Below are 18,439 nucleotides of genomic sequence, written 5' to 3' on the forward strand. Positions count from 1 at the left end.
TGTTTGCATGCATCTTTAAGCATCTAAACACCTTTAAAAATATGTCTTTTAAGTGCCTAACTCTGAGCATAGGTTCTTATGTCCCCTGGGCATTACTGAAATTGCATCCAAAGTTGCTTAGATTTTCCCTAAAGAGCATCCTTTTGTTTTAATTTTCTCGTTGGCTTAATTTTCTCTTGACTTGAGACATAATATATATTAACCTACACTCATTTTTTGTAGCAAAATGTAGAGAAGTGAAGCCGTTTCTGAGCTGGTTTATTACAAAAAAAAGGAGCATATGGCTGATTGTGTCCCATCTGAAATGCAAATGGTGGAGTTACGTGGAAAGAATTACTATTACTTGAGCAGTAGATGTTTCCTAATGAAGTGAGTTTGACTAAGGTGGGAAGTTGAAAATGGTTGCAGGAAGAAATGACGATGGATAATATTTTGGTGCAGCAGAACATTCTTATTCCTCTAATAAGGAGGTTCCTAGGAAATGAGCTGGATTTTTTCCTTATATTCTATATGTTCATCAGTGTGGGAAAATTGTTACACAGGGAGCCAGACTCTTTTATTCCACCAATTATGAAACCATGTAATTTAATTTATAACCACAGCTTTTCACCTATGGCTTCTTCTTGAGCTGAAGTTTTCTGTATTTCGTGTACATTTGGGGAAAACAGACCTACCCCATGTAAAGAAAGTCTAAAAGAGGATGAGTACTGGTTCCACTGATTTTCCTCACCCTGGGCACGTTTGCAGAGGCCAAAGTGGGTGATGGAGAAATCTGACCCATGCTGTCAACCTTCCTGTGCTTCATCTTTCCACCAAAGTTTTTCTCTTGCGTATACCCCTCTACGTTTCCAGTGGTCGAGTGGGTGATGGAGAAATCTGACCCGTGCTGTCAACTTTCCTGTGCTTCATCTTTCCACCAAAGTTTTTCTCTTGCGTATACCCCTCTACGTTTCCAGTGGTCGAAGGTGTCCAGATGTCTGCTGCAAATGGGAGGTGAACTGACTTTTAACCACTTTCTTAAATCAAGCAGCAAGGCTAGAGGCTGACATTTCCATTACTTAGCTTTCCAAAGGGAGAGCTGTGGAGTTGGCGCCGTGAGGTTCAGCGCGACCAGTGGGCTGGAGATAGAACGTCGGTCACATTACTTTGCCTTAAATGTCAGAAGGAGCCGAAAGAGTTTAGATAGCAGCATGTGCACAATTACGTGCTCAGAAGAGCCGAAGCAGCTGCCAGGTTAGACCTCTGGCTTTGTCCCCAAGCAGGATCACAATGGTGTTAATGCAAGCGATGCTGAGGCTGAGCTGTCTGTTAGGTGGCACAGGCAGGGGATGGAAGATTAGCATGCCTTTCCCTTGACAATGCCCAAGGGTGTATGCCATTGCTAACGATAATGAAATAGGAGAAACCTGAAGAAAAACGGCTGCAGCCTGCTGTTGGTGGAAGTAATTAGGTTTCTCCACCTTATAAGCAGTGGTGAGGCTTGCTGGGGTCAGGATGTGCCTATGTTAGTGTGTTATTTCAGATCCAGACCTGGTTTTTGAAGCAAATCCAGGGCTGTGCTTTTGGTTCATGTTTTGGGGCAACCCAGGAACTCATGAGCTGTGTTGTTGTGGCTCTGCAGGTGCACCTAATGCACACCAGCCACTGAAGAAGTTAGCTCCCTGAGGATGGGGCCACAGGATCCTTCTCCAGTCAGTCAGTCTTGGTACGAGGTTTTATCCCAGTAGGATGAGAAGGTGCTTCAGTATCACATCTTTTATTATGGTCAGAGTGCCTATAGGTGGTGTAACTATTATCAGAATTAAATTAGAAATCAATATAAAAATCACATTTATACAGTGGTACATACAATGGGCAGCACCTCAACAGAGGTGAATTTTGGGGCTGCTTTAACTGCAAGAGGGCACAACAGGGTGAATTATCTGCGTATCTGCTAGGGTATTCTTTGGTTGACAAGAAATTACAAGTGGTAACACTGTGGCATAGCTTTCCATGTATAACACTTTTTTATCTTTCCTTTTGCTTGCTTTTCTTTTCTGTGTCTCTTCCCTCTCCCTGCATTTCATTTCCATTCAGAAATACAAATGACCTCTTGACTGAAGTTTCCACTTTCATTCTGTTGATTTGCATTGTGCAGTCAGGAAAATAGAAACACTTTTATTTCTGAGATGTATTTATGATGTCATGAAAAAACTTTCTCATATTACCCTCTTCTTTTTTCTCTTTCTTTATCTTTTCAGGTGTGTGTGCAACATTGACTGTTCTCAAACCAACTTCAATCCTCTTTGTGCTTCCGATGGGAAATCTTATGATAATGCATGTCAAATCAAAGAGGCATCATGCCAGAAACAGGAGAAAATTGAAGTCATGTCTTTGGGTCGATGTCAAGGTAACTCTCATAACAAAACTCATTTCAAAGAATGTTTTCAATTTTTGTTCAGGAGAAAAAAAGAACCAGGGCTGGCTTCTTATTTGGCACTTCTTACATTTCCATTAGACTCTTGCAATTTATATTGTGGAGGCCAGGCTGCGGGAGGGGACAGATGCCAAGTGTGGTGTGTGTGACCCTGCCCACGGTGGCCGGGGACTGTCCAGCCCTGCACTGGTTTAAAATCAGGCAGCTGGATTTTGCCTACAGCAGCTCTGCTCTCCGGGTAGGAGCTGGAGCAGGACAGCGGGAGAGACCCTCATATACGTTTTGTCACCCAGGATAGATCTTCTGTTTCTCCCTTAACTGGGGAAGCACGAAGCAGTCTCAGGAGGCCACAGAGGTGCTCCCAGAGGTGGTGTTGGTGCTTGTCTCTCTCGTGACCAGCAGTGGGCCTGTAAGATGCCAAACATGCCTGGAAGGAAATTTTGCCAATAGCAGCTCAAGACTCGCGGTGTTTCTCTGTGAATGCCATGTTCTCTGTGCCCAGCTCATGGGCTGCTACATCACCTGTAGCCCTTGTGTTGACTTTAAAGACTCTATTTTGTTCTAAAATAAAAATGAAGAAAATTTGCCTTTAAATAGCTCCCATAAGTAAAGCGTCTGCTGAGGCTCAGACTCTTAATAGCTTTTTTCCCCTTAGCTTCTGACCTATAAATCCTCAGTAGATCTACTTACAAGGTGTATTAAACACATTCTAGTTTATTCCTATCTCTTTAAAGGTAACCATCCTACGTGGCAACTCATTTCAGGGTTCTTATTAAAACTCCCCAATTACTTTAGATAGAGCAGAAATGACAACTCCTGCTTCCTGCCGATACGTTTATCCCAGCTGCAGTCTGTTATCACATATTGTTAGGAAAAAAAAAATAAATCTGTTTTCTTAATGCAAGATGGTTCATGTTTCATTCCAGAAAGCCCGATCCTGCTGTTTTCACCTGGCAGGCCCAGGGGAGCCTCGCAGCCAGCAGCAATGCTGTGCGTGCAAGAGAAGCTGCCTCTGCCTGGGCACTGGGGGCTGGGGCATAGTCTGTATCGAGTACGGGCTCCCCGGCCAACTCAACGTATTTCTTTTCACGCAGATAATACTACAACCACTACAAAATCAGAAGATGGGCATTACGCAAGAACAGATTATGCAGGTACGGTTCCTTTTCTGTGAGAATCACGATTCCCAGGAACTGTGTAAGTCTCTTTTCTCCTCTGTTTGCTAAAGTGAGGTGTCCTCACCTTCTAGTATGGTTTTGTTGGTTTACTTTAAGAAAACACTGTCTTTGCATTACTCTTTCTTTTGCTAGAAAATAACTTCCTTCTTAACAAATGGACTTTTTCCATATTTGTCAATGTACAGATATTCTGGCCATAAAACATCTATTCTGACAATGGAAACAAATGTTGTAAACTATTTCCCAAGGTTAGCAGACATTATTGAAAATTACTGAATCTGTGCACTAGCTTATGCATATTTTCATCACAATAAGGTTTAAGAAAGAGAAAATACAGAGCACAGCACAGCTGTGATACCACAAAATGTTGCCATAATAGATAATACTACCTGTCTGTGTTGGACTATGAAGTTAATAAGGTTCTTAAGATATACTTTTTTTTTTTTAAAGTGATAAATGGTTTTAATTTATTTAGAAGCTACAGTAGAATATAATGGCTAAATAGCCTTATATGGCATTTGAAATTAAAACCATGTAAATACCAAGGTCTGGGAGACATTTTTTACACCCTTTGCCTGGGAGGATTGATTTAGAAATTGAATGTGTGTGTGCACGCACACGTGCATGCAGATATTCGCAGCTCATGCTGAGAATTCAAGCCTCCGGGGAGGTATTGTGAAAATGGGTCAGGTGATGCATTCATTGCTTAGGTTTGTGATATTTTTGTGGTTTGACAGTAGGTATTTAGAGAGAGTAGGTGCAGATCGCTGGGTTTACCTGAGCAGCTTGCTGCATGGCTCGGGTGAAATCCAGGAGATGGTTTCACAGGTCTTCAACGTTTCTTACCAGGAGAGCCCCCCGGCGTTAGTTGATCCTGCTGGTCATCTCTTGTGAGGGTGCTTTGTGCACGATGTCCCTGTGTTAATAGGGTGCCCAGCTGCTCGAAGGGATTGTTCTGTTCCTACTTAAAAATGGTGCGTGATGATTAAAACATAGAGCTATGAATAAATGATAGCTCGGTGAGGCAGAGGAGTGCTAGGTGTCGGGGGTGGCTGCAGCATGAAGCAGTGAGGGGAGAAATTTCCGTGGAAAGTGAACGCTGGGATTTATTCCCAAAAGATCAAAGATGAGCCATGGTCCAAATATTTCCTGCTGCCAAGGAGCCCTTCCATGAGTGAAGAGTCATGCAAAGAGAGGAAAGTTTTCATTCCCCCAAACTCTCGATTGCTCTCAGCTTTTTCCTGGGAGGCAGCAGTGAGTTTTCTTAAAAGGCTGGAAGGGCTGAGGTTGTATCCTATGATGTGCAGGAGGTATGGCCAAGTAGGCCAAAATGATTTATTTTAAGTTAGAGTTAGAAATAAGGGCAAGTAATATTGTTTTGATAAAAGCTTTTTCTTTCTTGCTGGAGAACTGAGGAGAGTGCTGGCATCCCCACAAAGACCTCCAGCCCCTTTTTAACTGTTGTGCAACCTGTCCTACTCTGCTACTGTCTGGTGGTGTAGCTCTAGGATGGCAGTGACCCACATCCCCAGGAGAGGAGACAACACGTTTAAGCATGAAGCAATTGAGTTGCAACAAAAAGGGAGGAAAGGCAGCTTGAAGATTAGGGAGGAGGAGGAGATCACAGCGATGACAAGAGAAAGCCAAGTCACGGGTCACGGAGAAAGAGACACACAGAAGGCACCTTCAGCTCAAGTGGGCAGGAGGAAGAGAACAGCTCTCGCTTAGGAGAGAGATGATATTTCAGCCCACGCTTGAGAGGAGAGATGGGGGGCAGAGGAAAATTGATTGCAGCAAGGGATTGTCAGGGGTTGAGAGCTGAGCAAAGAACAGAGGAGGAAACTGGGTTCCTGGGCAGGGAGGAGGGCAGAGCACGCAGGAGTGGGTCGATAGTGGAGATGGTTTCTGAGAGCTGAGAGATCAGGAGTATGGGAACAGATGGCCCAGTGAGAGGTGACGGGGGCCTGTGGAGGGGTACCTCACTCCCCTGGAGCCACAGAAGGGATGGAGACATCCTGAATAAGCAGTTGTGTCCAGTAAGTACCTGTTTGGCACTGAAAGGCACCATCGTTGTACCTTAGCAAGCAGCTCCTCTAGGCTCTTAGTATGGATCAGGCCCCAGGGGGCTCCTCGAGGGCAGTGACTGTGGAGCCTGGGTGGGTGTCAGTGGGTACCATCCATTGGTTTAACATGAACCACAGCTGCTTACCCCAGCTGATGATGCATCTTCTTCTAGTGCACCTAACTACTATTCTTGCTTAATTTTGCCATTTTTGTTTATGGTGACAGCATGTAGATTGAAAGTTGCAAGTTCACACAGAGCAATCCACATGACTCCAGTGTCTCCAAATGTTTGTGGCATCTTCTGGGAGACCCTAGGGGAAAGGGACCGCTGTATCAAAAAGCTGTAACAGCTCTAGTCTTTGTGAAATAGCTGGTGAAGGGGAAGACAGCAGTATAAAAGTGAGACTCAGTGGACATTCAGACTTCAACGTGTGCCAGGCAGAAAGCTCCATGTCATCCTCGTGTTCTTTCAAGTGCAGAAATGTTTGATTCTGGCTATTACAGGAATGTGGTATGTGCTACTTTTTTCCCACCTTCGTATCTCCTCAGAAGGGAAATGCTGCCCTGACCATGGGGAGCTTTGTGTGAAAAAGCACCAGTTCCTCAGCCGTTGTGCCTCTGAAGCAATAACCCTGAGCCTTTCCAGAGAATACCTTTGTTCTCTACCATTTAATGGCACTAAAAATCGCCAAGACTGTGAGCACTACACGCTTTTAAAAACAGTGACTCGTATGGACTGACTTTCCCAGGGGAGAAAATAGCAGTGGGCATAATTGATGTTGTCAATTATGCTAATGCAGGAGTGCCAAATGCTCTTTGCAGAGGTTGTGGTAGCTGAGCGGTGCGGGTTTTTCCATAGCCACCCCTGCACGCTCCACGTGGGGTCCCAGGAAGGCAGTAGCTTTGTGAACAAACACAAGTCCCAACACCCAGCTGACTTTTTTTCGTATTGAACTATTCAAACCGTCTGTTCAATCGGTGTCTTTGCTCCCTCCTGTTCTTTCAAGCCCGTTGATCCTTGCAAATAACACACAAATCTTTCAGTTTGCAAGACCGAGAGTAGGTGTTCCTTTGGAGCGGAAATCTTTGCATTAAGCTTGCGTTGTCTCGGTTTTTTAAGGGCTCTTAGTTTACACAGGCAAGATTTACTCTAGTATTATAAATGCCTGACTAATGTCAGAGGCACCCAAAAAGCAGTGTCCCCTTTTTCAGCAAAGCAAACGGGGAGAGTGAGCCATAGGTGGCCCTTCTCTGGTGGTGTCCACCTCTCCAGGTTCACAAGTCCACTCGTGCCATGGCTGCGTGTGCAGTACGTGTCAGCACAGTGTCTGTACACGTGTGTGTTTGGGTCTCTCTTTGTGCTATTCTGGCCTCTCATTTTTCTGAAACCCCAAAGTATTTATCAGTCTTGGGGGGGATTCTCACTCATTTCAACAAATGGCAGGTTTTTGACGTTGATCAAGTTTGTGAAATAAGATTTGGTTTTAGTCAATAAATGAATGGGTGGGATTTTACCCTCAAATCCAATAAAAATACACTTTATCTTGCAATTTCCATGAAAGAGCATTTCTAAGCATTTTAAGTGTTATGTATGTTTTGGAATGTAGTGTCTGAGCTGAAAGTCCTGTGATTGATGTTTTCTTGAATTTCCCCATTATATGCATAAAAAAGTTGGCTGTTTTGGTGGCATTTTTGCATTCAGAGGCTAGGCAATCAAGGAGTTTTCATCTTGTTTATTCATTTGCCTATTTATTTTTATTCTTCAATATTTATATTCCCTTCTTAAGGTCGGGATATTAGCAATTATCCCCCAAACTGATTTTATCCTTTCTCATTATCAAATTACGGAGATTTTTTTCAGTCATTTTAGGCACTATAAAGAATAAAGTCAGTATGGATGAGCCATATTTCAAAGTTATATATTCATGAAAATTGTCAGCGAAGACACTGACAAATTTGATAGACCTATTCAATAATATCATCTTCTGGGCCAGACAAACCTCCCTTAGATCAATCTCAGCAGCACAGCAAAGCTGATGGAAAGGGGAAGAGGGCGTTTTCAGCCCAAATAATCTCCTTTGGTGAAAAATGCGAACCCAGAAATGGTCATCAGTTTAAGCCGTATTTTTGGGTTCCTCAACAGCAGTAAACTCTCCCTTGGCAGCAGCCTTAGGTGGTGCCTTCAGGTGGTCTTGGCTAGTCCGGGGACTCTCTTGCAGGCAGTGCTGTGGCCCCTCTTGCTGATGCTATTACTGTGCCTGGGAAACGCTAACGAGCACAAAATGCTGCTCATCTGCTCATGGCTGCTCTGTTCCCTGCTCTCCCCCCTGGTTTCTCATGGGATTTCAAATCTACGTGACAGTCTTGGATCTTTTTCAGACCGCTTTCTGGCACTGGAGCCTACCTGGCACTGCCGGAGGTGCTGGGGTGAGTAATCCGGCAGATGGCTGTGTTGCCCAAGCAAACTGAACACTCCACCAAAAAGGGCAAAATTCATCTGTGTCAACACATCATCTTCCCTTGGCTGGGCCAGGGCTGTGGGATGAAAGCCATGGGAGCCACCACAGATTCCCCACTCCAAGGACAAATAAGAGTCTTGGACTCTTCAAAAAGTCTCTTCAAAAGCCAAAGAGTCTTGGACTCCAAAACAAACACAAGAGAATATTTATGTCTGAGGAAAGAAAACTATCCTAAAACTTTACCCAAACCTGCCAATCTGCATTGTTAACTTCTAATCTCTTGGAATGGGAGAAAAAGCCGTGTCTATCAAAGACAATGTGGAGAACTGGCCCAGCACGTGAGAGAAGCACTGGGGTGCGATGCGTCCCTTTCTTCACAGGCTCAATCCAGAGCCCACCAAATTCGGCCACAGTTGTCTTCATTCTCCTGAATAGGCCTGGAGAGTGGCCAGGGGTCAGAACAACAGCTCTGGATTTCTATAGAGTGACTTCCCTCCCCTGCCCAGAAATAAAACATGGGGACTTCAGACTGGATTCCTTTTCCAGATTATGACATTTTCAAAGTAAGTTAACTTTAGAGTGTAAGCCCACTTGACGTTGTCCCTTAAAATTAAATTTTGTGTCTACTACAATGTCAGGCATTTCCTAAACTGGTGAAGAATAATAATAGCCCCAGAGATTAGCTATGGGATATAAACTGTCGTGCAGTTTTGCTCTGCCTTTGTGAACCAGGCTTTCCTTTCTTCTTAATGGAATTAGCGAGGGAGACGTAGAGCTGAGCACCACGCATCCATCACAGCTAGAGAGAAACCATTTCTCATCTGCAGCTTTGTAAAAACACTGAGGAAATTGCATCCTTGCATATGCAGATTTGCTTGGCTTTCGGTTCTGCAGACTCCAAGTCAGAGGGTGTCACTCTAAACAAATAGATTATTTAGGAAGTGTTCCTGCTTTTCAATCAAATCACTTAAAAATTGAAAAAACCCCACATTTTAATATTTTGACAGCTGTGTGGCAGTATGAACGCTGTCTCACTGTGGGCTCTGCCTGTGCTCACACACACAGGCATGTACACTCCTGGCCTTTGGGAGTACAAGAATAATTTTCAGACCGCTTTCTGGCACTGGAGCCTACCTGGCACTGCCGGAGGTGCTGGGGTGAGTAATCCGGCAGATGGCTGTGTTGCCCAAGCAAACTGAACACTCCACCAAAAAGGGCAAAATTCATCTGTGTCAACACATCATCTTCCCTTGGCTGGGCCAGGGCTGTGGGATGAAAGCCATGGGAGCCACCACAGATTCCCCACTCCAAGGACAAATAAGAGTCTTGGACTCTTCAAAAAGTCTCTTCAAAAGCCAAAGAGTCTTGGACTCCAAAACAAACACAAGAGAATATTTATGTCTGAGGAAAGAAAACTATCCTAAAACTTTACCCAAACCTGCCAATCTGCATTGTTAACTTCTAATCTCTTGGAATGGGAGAAAAAGCCGTGTCTATCAAAGACAATGTGGAGAACTGGCCCAGCACGTGAGAGAAGCACTGGGGTGCGATGCGTCCCTTTCTTCACAGGCTCAATCCAGAGCCCACCAAATTCGGCCACAGTTGTCTTCATTCTCCTGAATAGGCCTGGAGAGTGGCCAGGGGTCAGAACAACAGCTCTGGATTTCTATAGAGTGACTTCCCTCCCCTGCCCAGAAATAAAACATGGGGACTTCAGACTAGATTCCTTCTCCAGATTATGACATTTTCAAAGTAAGTTAACTTTAGAGTGTAAGCCCACTTGACGTTGTCCCTTAAAATTAAATTTTGTGTCTACTACAATGTCAGGCATTTCCTAAACTGGTGAAGAATAATAATAGCCCCAGAGATTAGCTATGGGATATAAACTGTCGTGCAGTTTTGCTCTGCCTTTGTGAACCAGGCTTTCCTTTCTTCTTAATGGAATTAGCGAGGGAGACGTAGAGCTGAGCACCACGCATCCATCACAGCTAGAGAGAAACCATTTCTCATCTGCAGCTTTGTAAAAACACTGAGGAAATTGCATCCTTGCATATGCAGATTTGCTTGGCTTTCGGTTCTGCAGACTCCAAGTCAGAGGGTGTCACTCTAAACAAATAGATTATTTAGGAAGTGTTCCTGCTTTTCAATCAAATCACTTAAAAATTGAAAAAACCCCACATTTTAATATTTTGACAGCTGTGTGGCAGTATGAACGCTGTCTCACTGTGGGCTCTGCCTGTGCTCACACACACAGGCATGTACACTCCTGGCCTTTGGGAGTACAAGAATAGTACAATTGATACATTTCTTAAAAAACGTAAAGCTTTTAAATGTTACTGCAAATGTTAGCTGCATTTACACCTGCAAGGTTTTATGAAAATGCACCTAAGTTTTATGCACAGTGAAAGTCCACGGAAGGTGGCGGATGAGCTCTACAAAACAGAGGATAAAAAACATTATAGATTGTATTTCAGGCTGTAGTGTTTTGGGTTTTTTTGGCCTGTGACGTGAGGAAAGCAATGAGGGCATCTCTCTCCAGGAGATGTGACCATATTATGCCTCACATACCTGAATGTCCTCTACGATGTCTGATCATTCAGAAACATAGATTTCTACAACTAGCTGAAGTCTGGGGCACATAAACTGAAGATGATGTAAGAACAGCGCCAGTCTCCACTTATAAAATAATATACTAATAAAGGCAGGTGGAGAAGGCATTTTGGTCTTGTTTTGGCTACCTAATCTAGGCACTTCTGATATAAAAGTTTTTGAAAATTAGAACAGAGGAAATGTCTGGGGTCACTGTGTGGAACCTGGAGGTTTCCAAAATCAAGCTCAAGTTTATCATTGTGGAAAGTAATACAGCATTTGCTCAGAAATAGTAACTGTGTGTAGCTTAGTTTAATTTCTGGAGTGCTACAGAGCACAGATAAGAAAATATTCCTATTCTGGGGTTCTTCTGAGTGATTTTTAAAGGCGAGAGATCCCCATAGTCTGATAGCACAGTGGTCTCCAGCCCTTCCACTGCCTTGCAGCTCCCCCACTGTTGTTGATATCCAGGAGAAAAATTAAAAAATAGAGATAGAGGCCAGCTGGTAGGTTAATAAATCGTAGTGTCAGCTACTTCCGAGCCAGACTGTGAGTACTCAGTGCTGTCAGCCCCAGCCACGCACTTGGCCCGCAAACCTTCACGTGGCCTGGGTGATTTTTTAAATGAAAAATTGCAGCTGCTTCTTTTTGTAACTTAACTCCTGGGATTCAAAAGGTGGAATGTGGGAAGTCCCACCCCAGCATTTTTCTGTGTCATCAGGAGGACTGGGTGCTTTATTTCTAAAATACGAAAAACCAGGGCACTAATGCAGTTGTCTAGCGGTGGGCGCTGCAGTGTAAGCTACCCTAAATGTTTTTCTTCTATAGAACGTTCTCAAATGTATCTTTAGATCTTTCTAGGCTCCATCTCACTAAAATCTATGTAGTTGTTGGGGGGAGATGAGACAGACACACCGAGATGGAGGTCACGTAGGAGCCTCACAAACAAGTCCCATGCCAGGACAGGAGCTGCAGAGCTCTGGAGTGCCGCGCCGTGTGATTTAACAGCACTTACTCCTAACAGTCTTTTCCTGAGGAGCATGCGAAATGAAAACAGGCTTATGGAGATTTTTAAAACCAGCAATAGGGAGGGAGAAATATTGCTCATTTAATCTGCTAGCCTCGAGAGAATACCTCACTTTTTATGAGAGTTCTCCTTTAACTTTGAATTGCATACACTAAGCCTGGTAAAATGGGACTTGTTTTTTTGGATTTCTGTTTTTTTGTGGTTTTATAATGAGAGAAATTGTGCCTTTTCATTACTTATGATTTCCCAGTGTCATGCTCATGGAACCTGTAATTGTTAGCATTAAAACTTAAATTAGGTCTCAGGTGAACTGCTAGACATCTCTTTACCTAGACTGATGTAGCTCAAGGAAAAAGAGCATTTCCATTTGTGCCTTTAAAGCTTAGCCCTTAATTTAGTCACTAATGAATGTGAATCAAAAGTTGCAGAATTCATTTGTTTTTTCGTCCCGTAATAAACAAATTCAGTAATGCTGTGAGTGAACACTATAAAGCAAGCTATTTGATTTGCCTAGAAGCTTGGTAGCCTGAAAATTCACTACATCCAGGCTAAGAATTTGATCTGTAGGAAACAAACAGGAAAAGCAAGTACCAACTTGTAACACCAATATTGGCAGCCTGAAAAATAGAGAATCAGACCAGGCTATTTTACTGTTGTCAGCATCACTGAAGTATTTAAGTCCTGGAAATTAATTCGGGTGTAAAGCTTCATCAAGATTTGGGGTGAAGGTGGAGTCTGTAATGTAAGTATATTTTTCCATTTGGGGTTTCCATCAGAACTGTGCAAAATTCATACAGCTTGCTCCAAACACTGGCTCCCACTTCTGCTTCCCCAAGACTCTGTACCTTACTGGTTGTTTTTTTCCCTTATACTGTCACGTAAGCAGTCCTCTGTAACATTTCGTTCTGTTAAAAGTGTGGATAAAACCAGAAATTGTGTGCGCAGTAGAGATGAGCAGACCAGAGCTCACGCAGGTGTTCCTACAGATTCTTCTTTTTGTGTCCCAGTCCATAAACAGATCGTATATCGTTTACATATGTTTTGTCATATTTGGAGCATAGAAACCCATCTTCCTGAGCAAATCTGAGCCTTTCAGTACCCACTGATCTTTTTGTCCTCTGCTCAGTATCTGCGTTTTGATCAGAAAGATGAATAAGCTCAAAGGGAGGTAGAACTTGCAGGAAAAAAAAAGACACTTTCCTGCTTACACATAAAAATGTGATCCCTAAAACTCAACACAACTTGAAATGTGCCTGATTTCTCAAGCTGTCATCAACCAGATGCCTTCCTTCTAAATAGGACCTCTAATGGCAAGGAATACCCAGAAGAAATGAATGCAGGAAGGGGCCCTTGGAAAAACACTTTCATCGTTTGCAGTTGTTATGCTCTAATTAAAGACACACCCAGAATTTATTTTTCCCAGCCTTTGTTTTTAGAGGTTTATGGAAATGAAGATCCATCAGCATGATCTGCAACCAGTGTGTAGGTACAGCTTGAGACTTACTGTGATGGCGGGTGGTGGCACGTGTGCCTCCTCTGATACTCTGCCACAATGACTGGGTTTCACCCTGTGTCAGCTGTGGTGCTGTTTTAGGTACTGATCTGTAGCTCCCTGCACTTTATCCACATGCCAGGAAGATGGCAGATCCCAACTGTCTTTGGTCTTTTGACATCTTGATGAAGGCATTTCCCCCTTGATAGCATCTTCTTTCCCTTCTCAACTTCCCTGCTTTCCCCTACAAGAAAAGAAAGTAAAAAACGCATTTGAGACAAGACTCTGTGAATCTTCCCCAAAGAATAGCTCAAGCGTCATCCTTGAAGGGTGCTGTTTGAGATGGTGCACAGTTGTTTGCTTTCAACAACACTAATGGTAACCGGGTAGTGGATATTAAGGAGTACCATGGTGTATTTTTATGCCTAGCAGCTCTATTTTAGGCCTAGTTTCTGTAAATCTCTGAATTACAGAGCCTTCCCAAGGATTTGAGTGTTAAAGTTATAATGAGATGCTAGAATATCCGTTTTCAGGAAACATCAACATTTAAATATTTGTGTTTGATCTAGTCTGAAAAGTAAAAAAAAAATATTTTAAAATATTCATGGAACTGAATTTCTTCAGAATTTTGTTTCATGGCATGTTTTGGCATTCTTTATGAAATATTAGATATCAAAATACCATGAGATGAAAGCTTATGACAGTTGTAATAAATAAGTTGTATAGTAAGAAAAGTTGCTACTTAGAACTGACTGAAACATCATCTTTTCTAGAAGGAGTATCATCATGTCAAATTACTATACAAACACGAGATAATTTGATCATTTAGACATGTGAAATGGTAACCCGAGTCTTAAGATAACAAAGGCTTTCACCTATACTCAGGAAGTATAAATGCATCTGGTAGAGTGAAAAGAAATAGGGTTGGGGAAGAAAAGGAGGAGCTGGTGTATTTATTTTTAATAGACCTTGAGAATTAGACTACACGGAGACAAGTAGCAATTTTTTGCCTAGTTTGAGTAAAGAAAGTAAAAGCAGACAAATAGCTTGCTGCATCATTTTCACTTCGCTGCTGGTTCCACTTCTTTTCATGGAATACGCTGCTAATGCTGTGTCTTGCACTGATGGTTGAAGCAATGCAATGCAACGGACCCGTTCTTTTTTGTATTTCTTAACATTTAGTGGATGAGACACTGAAACCACTAGTGACAGAAAACTGTTACTTTAAAAAAATGGAAATGATTTACAGGCAGTAGGAAATGCTGTGGGAGATGCAGCATTTTGAATCCCAGCTATACCACCTCCACTGCTGCTTTCCATGGAAGCATTTCTCTGCGTTTACCTGCTTAGCAAGGTGACTTCTTACACGTCTGGACTGTCACGTTACCACGTACCCACGAGCATTAGGTGAGCCTCAAACTCTCTTCCCATAAATATAACAGCTGTAAACGAAATGTGCTATTTCAGAACCAGTGGCAGTGCATTTCAGAATGTTATCAGCACTAAATCAAAATGCACTTCTTTGCCTACTGCTGCTACCACCAGCCTTACCCATTTTAGACAGCATTACATAACGACAAAATATTTTTCTGGAGAAAAAAAAATATTAAAACCCTCCCTATGGTTTTAATCTCCCTCTTTTATTTTGTCTATGGTTTAAAGCTGTGTCAGGTATACATAAAAAGCACCCCCTCCCCAGGGTATTTAATTTACCATTTCATTTGATAATGGAAGTGTACTTCCATCTAGCTAGGATGGGAAAGGATTAAATAAAAAACACTGTTCTAAAATCAAGTGGCGTAAGTCTAGCCTGCCTCTGTACTCTGCAAATGAAGTAGCCATGGAAGAGCTTGTTATTAGTCTATAATATCAAAACTGATAAACTATTAGTATTTTGTCAGGCATAATATATGCTAAACATTTTCCTCTGCAGATTGCCTCAACAAGGACTGTGACTGTTTTTAGACACATCTGGCACTGCGGATTTTTTTCCATCCTGCATTTCAGTGATTTAAAGGGCCTTGGCTGGGCAGAAGGATGTCAGCTGTTTGGTTTAAAATACTGTTATAAGAGTGAATAAGATTTAAAGAGGCAGCAGATAGAATTCTGGCCTTGCTGAAGCTAGTGGGAGAATGGCCATTGAGTTTAATGGCTTCGTGATTTCTCTGTACGGCTTTCTCATCCATTTTTATTCTTAGTAAATTTTCCATTTCCTGAAATTGCCCTTTCTTTTCCATTCAGCTTCTCCCACTTTGAATATTAGCTCTAGGAGTGAGCGGTGAGATAAAATACCAAACCCTTTATTTACACAAATGCCATCTCTACAGCTCACTTCTGTGGCACTTCTATAAGACAATAATAATGGGTGCAGGCGTATAAAAACAGTAAATGCAGGTATTTGTTTATAAAAAAGATGTTCTTAATATACTTTTCTGGCTGTGTTTCAAAATGAGCTGTGTGACCAGTGATGAATCTCAGACCTCTGTGGTGTAGAGAAGCTATTTTGCTCTTTTTGGAAAGAAATAGCAGGACAAGCTCCTCACTAGTACTGTGTCCTTTCATGCCAAAATACATCAGCATGTTGAGGCGGGTGGAGACACGGGGTCTGAGGAGAAGAGTTTGGTGGGAGTTGGATGCCACAAGGCAACCAGACCCCATCTGCAGTTGGCTTGTTTCAGAAGGCAGAGTCTGAACTGGGTCCATGGAGAAGTCACTTCAAGGACTTTGTGCTTCTGGAAGAGTTTGCAATCATCAGACAAGGAGAGGTGATGACTCCCTAACAGTGTCTTCAGCTCCATGCCCTGGAGGAGGCTCTTTCAGCTCCAGGAGCTACTGATAGGCACAAAGTATGTTCTGCAGGATTGGGTGGTGTCCTCTCTGCATCTCAGAGACCAGCTATTGCCTGAGAGACCTTTGGCATGTAACCTTTGAGTAACAGACAAAAAACCTTAATTTTTTATGGCAGGATTGGACCCTTTTGTTGCAAAATCAAAATCATGCAGAGGTTTTGGCTTTGTCCTGCTATTGCATATGACAGTTTCGTGACAGATGGGAAACAAAGTGTATCTTTGGTAAATTAGGTAAGAGAATATAGCAGGCTTTGCTGCAGTGGCATTTTATATTGTTTTACCTTTTTCTCCTACACTTAAAATTGGGAATAGCAAGGGATCTCTTTCCAGCTTCAGGCATGGGAAGTCCTGATTACCAAGTAGGAATTTCTAACGTATAGTCTGCTAAAAACTGATCCTCTGAGCAGCCACAAAAGATTTTAACAATAGAAGTAGGCAGATACATAAAGCAAAGTTGCAGACCGTGCGGACCCACTACCACCAGAGTCTCGCAATGCAGGACTCAGGGGAGACAGGTGAGTAAACACAGAGGCAAACTGAGCACGATTCATCCCTCTGCAAGGGTAATGCTTTGCTTTGTACGGAGAGGTGATCACAGTTTTGCAACATGCCAGTAAAATGTATTTACTTTTCTGAACAGCCCAAACAGAAGCAGTAAAAAGCATGGCTGAAACCATGCTTTTAGCCAAGAACAGACATATCTCTGAGTAGTCACATGCCATTCAGAGTTATCTTCTAGCAACTAAAATAGCCAAGATATGCACAAGGGATTTGCCAGGCACGGGATTCAGGAAGCATTCAAAAATATCTTATATGGGATTTAGGTATTTTTAATTCAGTCTCCTGTTTTCTTACACATGCTTCCCCCAAATTCTGCAGCTCTTTCTTCAGTTTCCTGGATGAATTCTCTTGGGTAGCATATTTTTACAAGCACAGATGCTACCTTGGAAAAAAAGAAAGGAGGGAAGGGAGCCAAATGGGTGTCGTGCTCCAGCTTGGCAGCACCTTATTGACTGGCGCCCTCCCCCTGCCCCCCAAAAAGAAAAAAAAGACTGCTTTTAGTAATCAAAAATTAGAGCAAAACTGTGGCTGTAGAACCTTCAGGTCATCAAAAAGACTGAAGAAAACGCCTTGTGGCCAAAATGACATCCCTGACCTACTTGTCCGTGCTGTCACGTACCTGAGTAACCTTTCTGCCTCCGTGTCTTCCATCAAACCTCTCTGACAGTTGTGCCATTCATACTTGCTTTCAGTTGTAATTTTTTGTGTTTGTTTGAAGCGTGCAACCAAAAAGTAAATTCTTGTAACGTCGTGCTGGCAGTCCTAAAAATAAGTCAGAGACCTTTTCCACTACTGCTTCTTGCCATCCATTGATCTCCGCAGAAAACAGTCCATTTGGACCCGGAGTTCCTATTGGAAATTAGGGGACAGCCTGGTAATTGGATTAGGGTGCGCTATTATTGGAAGCAGTTTCTCAAAATGAAGCTCCTGGTTTGTTTCATTGATTGCCTGCCCCGTCTTCCTGCCAGTAAAAGCCACTCACAAAGCTGCGGAGACAGAGCAAGGATTGATGGCGAATGCAGCTTCACGTTACATAAGATGTGTATGTTCCTCATGATATAGTCAGGCAGACGCAGATGATAGGTGCATCTCCATACAAACATGAGAATGTGCTTTCTTAATCCGCAGTAAAATTGCTTAAAAGCAATTTTTATCAATGTAGTCCTTAAAAACTGGAAGAGCCACCAGTTGCATCTGTACTTATATTCTTGCCGGTCACCTCCACAGGTGCCAAAGAAGGAATAGCTTCAGGACACTGGGATTGCATGTGTGAATTTGAGACCTTTGGAGTCTACATGATTGTAGGGATTGGAGGAGAGAGGAAAAAAATGAGTTTGACTTCCGCATTTCCAGAGATGGTTCATAAATCCTAAGTTAAATTTTTAGGGTGTGCCCCCAGAAACACACCAGGCTTGATCACATGTGGAGCACAAGTTAGCCTGGCAGCAATGGCTGGGCTATAACTTGGGGCACTACAATGCTCTGTTTCACTAGACCTCCGGAACAAATCTCCACCAAAATTATTGTTTATAGCTCTTACCCAATCTATCATTTTATTCCATCAGAACCGTGCTGCGTGTTTTACCCCACTGTGTTTATGAAGTAAGACCTCAGACAGTTTAATTCCTATGTGGTCCTTCCGAGTCCTACAGAGGTCACAGCCTGCCCTGGTGTGAGCCATGAGAAGTTCTACCAGACACAGAGAGCACTTGCACCCCGTTTCTCCCACTTAATCATCGCCCCAGAGGCAGAGATACGTTCTGGGTGGGCAGAGCTGAACTGGCAACCAGAATTCCTTTTTTTT

At 42.8% G+C, this 18,439-nt stretch overlaps 1 protein-coding gene across 1 annotated transcript in view; it reads left to right on the plus strand.

Moving 5' to 3' along the window:
• TMEFF2 (transmembrane protein with EGF-like and two follistatin-like domains 2) overlaps positions 1–18,439 on the plus strand; it is a 134,916-nt gene that overhangs the window by 97,558 nt on the left and 18,919 nt on the right. Inside the window, exons 6-7 of the mRNA XM_014954156.1 lie at positions 2,241–2,389; positions 3,511–3,570. Coding sequence (XP_014809642.1) covers positions 2,241–2,389; positions 3,511–3,570 — 209 coding nt within the window. The remainder of the gene's footprint in view (positions 1–2,240; positions 2,390–3,510; positions 3,571–18,439) is intronic.

Source organism: Calidris pugnax, unplaced genomic scaffold, assembly GCF_001431845.1.
Source record: "Calidris pugnax isolate Ruff unplaced genomic scaffold, ASM143184v1 scaffold103, whole genome shotgun sequence".
Taxonomy (NCBI): Eukaryota; Metazoa; Chordata; class Aves; order Charadriiformes; family Scolopacidae; genus Calidris; species Calidris pugnax.